Source organism: Balearica regulorum, chromosome 19 (genome assembly GCF_011004875.1).
Source record: "Balearica regulorum gibbericeps isolate bBalReg1 chromosome 19, bBalReg1.pri, whole genome shotgun sequence".
In the NCBI taxonomy this organism is placed as follows: Eukaryota; Metazoa; Chordata; class Aves; order Gruiformes; family Gruidae; genus Balearica; species Balearica regulorum.
In genome coordinates, this window is record NC_046202.1 from 12,567,418 (window position 1) to 12,575,594 (window position 8,177).

The 8,177-nt window shown below is 55.5% G+C and overlaps 1 protein-coding gene across 1 annotated transcript; it reads right to left on the reverse strand.

Moving 5' to 3' along the window:
• Nucleotides 1-81: 81 nt before the first annotated feature.
• On the reverse strand, nucleotides 82-5,860 carry LOC104636757 (E3 ubiquitin-protein ligase TRIM39). Its single transcript, XM_010304003.2, has 6 exons — nucleotides 5,000-5,860; nucleotides 4,220-4,315; nucleotides 2,306-2,536; nucleotides 2,147-2,169; nucleotides 1,568-1,680; nucleotides 82-1,053 (listed from the first exon to the last, which is right to left on the reverse strand). The coding sequence occupies exons 1-6, from the start codon at nucleotides 5,435-5,437 to the stop codon at nucleotides 482-484; spliced, it is 1,473 nt and encodes a 490-aa protein (XP_010302305.2). The 5' UTR covers nucleotides 5,438-5,860; the 3' UTR covers nucleotides 82-481.
• Between the last annotated feature and the right edge of the window lie 2,317 nt (nucleotides 5,861-8,177).

Below are 8,177 nucleotides of genomic sequence, written 5' to 3' on the forward strand. Positions count from 1 at the left end.
CTTTGCCCTCCGAGATGTTGGGGATTAGCTGGGGCTAATGAGCAGGGATGGGTGCACCACAAAACCACACTGCTAACTTCATGAGGCTCCCAAAATCAACCCTTTATTGCCTTCTTCCAGTACAATTCACACCACAATCAGCACTACACAGCAGGCTGGGCGCGCGCCCTTCTCCAGCAACCTGTGAGATGAGCAGCAAGGCAGTGGTGGTCAGCGGGGTCCCCCATGCCCGTCGATGGCACTGCAGGTTATGGCACATCCCACTGCAAAGCGCCCTTCCCAGCACGGCCATGGCATGGGGAGGGTGTCATGCTTGGTGGGTCACCCCCAGCAGCCAGGAGCACGTGGGGACCCTGCCAGGATGCTCACCAAGGCACACAGGTATTTCCCCGGTGCTGCCCCACCATCACCCCTCCACACAGGAGGAGCCAGTTGGGCTCCCAGGTCTCTGCCCGCCAGTGAGAAGCCAGGGCAGCCCCTGTCACAGGACGATGCACCCGGTCCCCTGCGTATCCCTGACCCAGGAGATCACCAAGGGCTCTGCATTTCTGCCCCCCAAAAAGGCACCCAGGAAAAAGAGAGGCCGGAGATTCCCTGAAAACTTGTCAGTGAAGGTGTAAATGTGGGAGCGGTCGCTCATGTTGTAGAAGGAGATTTCTCCTGCCTCGTAGTCCAGGAAGATCCCAATGCGCCGGGGTCTCACACTCAGGGTCAGTGGGGAGACGGGCGAGGTGAGGGCCTCGTAGTTGCCCCCATTTTGCAGCTGCAGCACCCAGTAGCCATTGTTTGGGGAGAAGAGGACGTTGCCTTTCCGGCTGGCAGACTCCCGGCACAGGCCCAAGCCCCACTCGGGCTTGTCTCCCACCTGCACCTCCCAGTAGCAGCGGCCAGAGAAGAAGACCTGACTCCCCAACACGACCGGAGCAGTGCTGAACCTCTTTGGGTTCTCGAAGAGGGACAGAAACAGCTTCTTGCCCCCACGCCGCACGCTCTTGTGGTCCTCGGACAGGGTGAGCTCAGGGTGCGCTGTCTCGGGGTCCAGAGTCACATCCACTGGACAGAGAGAAGGGTGGAAGGACAGACAGTGCTTAAGGGGTCTGCAGCTGCAGACATGAGCGGGTGTCTGCAACCCAGATGCTGGGCTCTTCCTACCTCCTACATTTATTTGCCTCTGCCCGTAGTTTTGCACAACTCCCGGCTCTCTCCAGCAGTGAGGAAGTGCAATACATAAAATCATGCTAACTATAAACCACAGCAAAATATTTGGCTGCAGAGCAGGAACAGAATGAGGGCAGCTCCATAGCCCCCGGCACAGCTTCAGAAACAGCCAACAGAGAAAGCAAGAGTTCATGGGCAACAGAGAGCCTGAAACTCCTGAGTGACCGCCTAGGCTTCAGGGTGACCTCACAACCCATCCAAGAACAGAACCAGCCTGAACTCATCCCTACCAAACTGGGACCAGCTGGACAAAGCTTGATGAAAAAACCTCCCTGTGTCCCAGGGTTTGGGGGAGGTAACCAGAGCCCAAATGTGCCAGGAGCTGGCAGAAAAGCAGCAGCCCCCTTACCTTTGAACTTCTTCAGCATGTCCCTCATGCCCAGGCAGTGCTCGGGGATGCTGTAGTTTTCCTTCAGGATCACAGACACAGACTTGGGGGGCTGGAACTTTACCCCCTCGCACCTGAAAGGAGAGTGAAACCCTTGGGCTGTATCCAGAGCCCACAGCACGGCCACTGTCCTGCTTGGGGGGGCTTAATGCCTTTCTGTTGGCTGCACAGATGCACCTCAAGGGATTGAGCTTGTCGGCTATGAAGAGCACTAGGGATAACCACTTGATTATTGGCAAACCCGATGGGACCAGAGCTAAACGATGCAGGGAGCGGCAGTGCCAGTCCCTGGGAAGGAAGGAGGAAGGCCAGCCAGGCAGCATGTCCCTTAGGAGGAGACACATCTCACACACCACAAGGCCAGGCAAGACCTTGTTTATGGAGCCCTGGAAGAAGAGGGTGGAGTCTCTTCTCCAGCCCCTGCTGGTCTCAGTCCCTCCTTTGTCAGCCCCGGGACAGGGGGCTGGCATGGAGCAGACACAAACATCTCAGAGCCTGGAGGCAACCAGGACAGTAGGAGGAATGAGCACAGGTACCTACCTGCTCAGGATGCTTTTCAGGTCCTAAAAGGAGAAGAGAAAAACCATTCTGGGTGTGGGGCTCCAGAGCCTTGTGCCAACCAGCCAGCCTGGCCCCGGCCACCCACTCAGACAGCAAAGGCACCAGGGCTGGGTTAGTGGGGCTGTGGCATAGCCTGACCTTAAGCAGCCCATCTGCCGGCTGCTGGGTCTTCTCCTTTATCTCCAGGATCAGCTCCTCCAGCAAGCACTTCTGCTCCACCAGCCTGGCCAGGTTTTCATTGATCATCAGCAGAATCCGCTTCTCCTCCTCCTCCAGCTTCTGGAGCAGCAGCTTCTCCTCATCAGCCAGTAGCCGATGCAGCTTCCCGAACTCACTCACAATTCTCTCCCGCTTTTTCTTCACTGTCTCCTTGCGATAAGAAGATACATGGGGTGAAGAGAGGCAGCGTTAGCCAGGCAGCTGAGATGAAGCCGGATGCTCTGGCATCCATGCCTGGCATCTGGCCCTGGGAAACCACCGCATTTTTTTGATATGTGCATTTATTTAAAAAAACAGCCAGAGGCTAACTGCTGTGCTTTCACCTCGCCTAAGTTCCCACTCGACATCCTCAGTTTACCAGCAGTAGGACTTTGCCCAGGGCATTTCTGCTCAGCTGGACCTCAGATGTCTAATGATGTCTCAGTGCAACACAGGGGACTGGGGGGGCTGCTGGGCTGCAAGGAGATGTCACCAGGTCTTGGGGTAGGGTTTTATTAGATGTGGTACAACTCACCCCTCTAGCTGCATCCAGGCTAACCTGCTGCTTGGGCAGCCCGGAGGAAATGCTCCATGTCTGGAAAAACCCACTGCAAAGGGAAAGAGGTGGAAGAAGCCCTGGGGCTGGGGAGGGTTGGAAAGGGGGAGCCAGGGAGGACTCCCTGTCTCACTACAGCCCAGGGCGAGGAGGCAGCAACAGGCAGGTTCTGCCAGTGCCTTAGGGTTTTTCACCTGAGCCCTAAAGATCGGCACTTTGCTCGAAACCTGAAGCATCAGGAAAACATGGTTATCTAGGACCATGAAACCTCAAAACGCAGAAGATAAACAAAAGGAAACTGAACTGCATTTATTTTTCTGTCCAAGCACGTGATTTCTTGGACCTGAGTCACAAAGGCTTGACAAGCCAGGACAGTCACTGCCACTTCCCCACACCACTTGCATGGGACATTTTTTCCTTTTTACTGAAAATGCGTAGCCAGCTGCCGGGCCGGGATGAAGCCAGAGGCAGCTGAGCCGCGGCCCTGGAGCCCTGACCCAGGCGGGTGGTGGGAGAGTGACACGGATCTTTCACAACCTCCATCCCCAGCCCCATCCCAGCCCCGAGGGCACACAGAGGCAGCCCAAAAACCCACCACCCGCTTGGACAGGCCGCAACCAGCAGGCAGAGGAGCTCTGAAAATAACTAGGGGAGTCCGGAGAAACCTGTTTTCCCTGTTAAAGCTGATTAATCACCAGCTCTAGCTCACGGCTGGATAACTCGGTCCAGCAGTTTTGTTTCCTTATCTGCAGTTACTTTTACTTTCTGGCTACTTTCACTTCCCATCTTCAACCCCGGAGGGACATGAAATGCAGCTGTTTTGTTGGCATCTACTCTCCCTGGGACTGCCTGGAGTCGGGCAGAGGTGCAATAATTCAGCTTTTCTTTTTCTTAATGAAAACACTTCTAGTTCCTATTGCTGTGGAGCAGAACTCACCATATGGCTCACGTCTGGCTTGTAACTCAAGCACATGTTGTCAAACAAAAGGCAAATAAAAAATACCCAGTGTCTCATTTGTTTAACCGGCACACAAGCCCTCGTGATTTCGGGGAAGTTAGGGTGCTGCTCTTTGCAAAGCATTTCTTTGCAAACCTTTTTAATTTCTTATAGAGCTGCACATGGTTACTGAGCCTGGCTTTCAGCATTGGTCCTATGTATGACAGCAGAACATGGGGACATGTCTCATCCTGAAGACTATGCCAAATTCATGGCCCCAGACAAGAACATTCAGAGTTGTTTTTTTTTAATTGCTGATATCTCTGAAGCTCATTCTTTACTAATTAGGCCAGGCACCTGCCTTGCACTCCTGGGTTTTCATCCTTTCCGCTGACTCACGCTTCTTCACGTCCTCCACTTCCTTCAAAAGATGTGCCAGGGATTCCTGGAGTTTGACCTGAAAAAGAAAAGAAATGGGCTCAGCTTGCCCCAGCAGCACCCGCCGAGCGCCGCAGTTTGGCTGGGCCCCCACTGCCCCGGGACTGATGGTGCCAGCCGGGGGAGACGGTGACCCCGCGCCTGGCAGTGCCAGCCCTGGCACCCAGACCCAGCAGCTGTGCTCTTCACTCCACTCGCACCATTAACCCTCTCCACGCTCTTTGGGTTTTACCAGTATTTTTCTCACTATTTAGGTTTTGGAGAGCAAAGCGACTGCCCCCCACAATGCTAGGGCGCGGAGCGGCTGGTGGTGTGCTGCCGGGAGCATTGCTGGGACACGGGGTTTGGGTGCCAGCAGCTCTGCACTGCTCCACTGAGGCGAGATGTCCCCAGGGCAGCAACCACCGCCCCAACTTCTCCAGGGGGGGATCATGGAGGGGCAGGGAGCCAGGCTGCTTCCCTGCACCCTGATGGACAGGGGTGAGCCTGGGTGCCTCCACAATCTGGGAGCCGGCGGGTCCAACCTCATCCCTGCAACAAAAGCAGATGGGTGGGTGACGCTGCCTCTGCCACCCCCTCTTCTGCTCTCCCGGGGTTGTTGGGAGAGGGGCAGTGGGGTCCTGGTGGCTGATCCCACTGGTGCCGGCGTGCCCAGGGTGCATCAGGGCAGGACGGGGACCCCCGGTGCCCCAACTTCCCCTACCTTGTACACCTGTGCGGCCTCCTCGATGGGGTAGACGGTGTGCGGGCGGTGGTGCAGGGACTCCCGGCACACCACGCAGATGGCCTCCTCATCCTCCTCGCAGAAGAGCTTGAGGCGCTCATCATGCTGGGCGCAGAGCGGGGTCCCCAGCCCCAGCTCCATCCCTGGGCCACTCTGCAGCCCCAGCTGCCGGATGCTCTCCACGATGTTGGCCAGCTGCCTGTTGGGTCGGAAGCCGCTGCGGTGGCAGGAGGCCCGGCACTGTGGGCAGGAGAAGGGCCCGTCGGCCCAGAGCCCCTTCTCCTGGCAGTGCTTGGCGATGCAGCCCCGGCAGAAGTTGTGCCCACAGTCGACGCTGACGGGGTCGCTCATGTACTCCAGGCAGATGGGGCAGATGGCCTCCTCCTGCAGCCGCTCCAGGGCACCTGCCAGGGCCATGGCGGCGTCCGCGGCCGGGCGGCCTCACCGGGCACTTCCTTGCCCCCGGGTTCAACCAGCAACGGCAAGGCTCGCAGGCAGGCGTGGTTGCGGTAGCCTCACAGCGAGGCAGCGCCGACAGTGCCACGAACGCCCGGAGGAGAAGCCGGCCTCGCTGCCGGGCGGCACCGGCGGCGGCAGCCTCCGTGCCGGCTGGGGGAGGAGCGTGGCGCCGGCCGGGACAGCTGCAGCCAGCCCTAACGGCTGGGGCTTCCTCCGGCCCCGTGGGTGGAAGTGAAAGGAAAACCCTGCCAGGAGAGCGGGACGAATCAGGAAGTGCCAGAAATAATCCGTGCCCATGGATAACCTCGGACACCGGGATGGCACAGGAAACAGGGTCGTCGCTGGTGTTCGCCGAGCTGAGCAGCCCGTGGTTGCAGCGGGAGCCCTGGTGTTGCCTGCCCGCTGCCTACTCGTGAGCTGCCTGCAGGTGCTGGCCGAGCTTGGTGACCCCCACGCTTTCCCATGTTGCCGCTCACGTCCAACCATCCCCCGTGACACCCACCCACTGCAGAGAGCTGCAAACTTGGGTATTGACCGGCGCAGGGCTCAAGCACAGCCTGGCCGGCAAGGGGTAGGAGGCACAGGCAGCTGCCCGGAGTCCTGCCGGGAGCAGGCAGGATGAGCACCAGTCCACCGTGCTGAGGGCGGCATGGAGGGGCCAGGGGGCAGCTGGGGGTGACCCTGACACTCCACAGACCCATCCAGTGTCAGCCTGGACCCCCTCCCAGCCACCACTGCCCAACACAGCCGCCATGAAGCTTCCCGAGAGCCAGCGGGAGAAGCTGCAGGTTTTGCTCCTTTTTGTTACACAAAATAACTTCAGCACAATCAGTACAAATTAGAATGAAAAGTTTCACTGAAAATACCAAATAAATTAAACATACCTCTGCATAAATTTAAATAAAAGAGCTAAATACTGTATTAAAAGGTCTGCCAAATTCACAGGCAATAGGAAAAAAGGGACATGTCTCAGAGGTGCTCAGGAGAGAAGGTCCTCACAGAGGTGATGCTCGGCGGGAGCAGGGTGTTGCTCATCCACTGCCTGCCTTGTTCTTTTGGTGATTCACGATGTCCTGGACCCACTTATCATCAGGTTTGACACAGACCATCGTGCCTGCAACTGGTAAATCTGCTGGAGGAAATCCAGGAGAGAAGAGGAGAGGAGAGGAGAGGAGAGGAGAGGAGAGGAGAGGAGAGGAGAGGAGAGGAGAGGAGAGGAGAGGAGAGGAGAGGAGAGGAGAGGAGAGGAGAGGAGAGGAGAGGAGAGGAGAGGAGAGGAGAAGAAGATCACCTGCTCCTTGCCACTGGAGAACCCCTCCAAACCAGAAACCTCTGTAGCTGCAGAACAGCCCCCGGGAAATAAGGGGTGAGGAGGTGGCTGAATGTCACCACAGGTGTCATGCTCTCTGCTGCTTAAGCCACTTCGTCCCCAGCATGCCTACTCCAGCTGGGACACCGTGCTGCCCAGGTCCCACTATCTGGGTCTAGAGGGAAAATGAGGAGATTCTCTGGACCGGCTGAAAGAGAGCTGACTCCAGGCCTGGGGCTCTGCTGTGGTTTAACCCAGCCGGCAGCTAAAACAACCACACAGCTGGTCACTCACCTGCCCAGTGGGATGGGGGAGAAAATAAAAAAAAAAAGTAAAATTTGTGGGTTGATGTAAAAGCAGTTTGATAGGACAGAAAAGGAAGAAGATGATGATGATGATAACAATACAAGAATATACAAAACAAGTGATGCACAGCACAATTGCTCACCACCCACTGACCGACGCCCAGCTAGCTCCTGCGTCGTGGCCATCCATGGCCAACTCCCCCTAGTTTATATACTGCACATGATGTCACATGGTATGAAATATCCCTTTGGCCAGTTTGGACCTCCCAGCTGCTTGTGTACCTCCTGCAGAAGGCTCACACCTCCTCGTTGGCAGGGCCTGGGAAACTGAAAAGTCCTTGACTTAATTGTAAACGCTGCTTAGCATCAACTAAAACATCAGTGTGTTACCAACATTATTCTCATACTAAATCCAAACACAGCACTATATCACTTACTAGGAACAAAATTAACTCTGTCCTAGCTGAAACCGGGACAATATCCACCCCTTATTCCATACCATTTACATCATGCCTAGGTCCCACATTTTTCAATATATTCCAATTAATCATCACCATTTTTCCTGTCTTTTAATATATACACACAGATATAATTCCCTTAGTCTATAGGCCAGCCCTCCGAAACGTCCACTGTGTTCATTTAGTCCATGACTTTGGGCTCCACCTCTCACAACAGTCTTTCAGGACAGGAGAGATGGTGTGTGCTGTTGGACTGTTGCCTGCTGAAGCCAGTTCTGGTTCCATCACTGCTGCACTTTCCTCAGTTTCATCAAAGTTAATTTTTCATTAATCTGGGTGATTCTTAATGTAATACTGTTCATACAGCATATAGCAACCACAGTAGTGAAGACATACAGTATTATATAACAATTAACATCATACAATTGAAATCATTGGCTATTCTCTCCCAAAATCAAATCCCCTTGAGGTACACATCAGACTTCCCCACCCTCCCGTGTCACCCACCAAGTGCACCCAGGTCCTTGAGCAAAAGCAATCCCACGCATGGCTTTGCTTTTGTCTGAAGCAGGGCTAACCCAGACTGTCTTCCCCAACATATTCCTCATGTGCACTATGGAGACTTT

What these genes read in the sequence shown, in the direction of transcription:
- LOC104636757 (XM_010304003.2), bottom strand. Translation starts at nt 5,437, where the DNA reads ATGGCCCTGGCAGGTGCCCTGGAGCGGCTGCAGGAGGAGGCCATCTGC. An exon ending in AGGCCGCACAGGTGTACAAG is followed by an intron (nt 4,316 to 4,999) that starts GTAGGGGAAGTT and finishes TTTCTTTTTCAG; the next exon opens with GTCAAACTCCAGGAATCCCT. An exon ending in CGGCAGATGGGCTGCTTAAG is followed by an intron (nt 2,170 to 2,305) that starts GTCAGGCTATGC and finishes TTCTCCTTTTAG; the next exon opens with GACCTGAAAAGCATCCTGAG.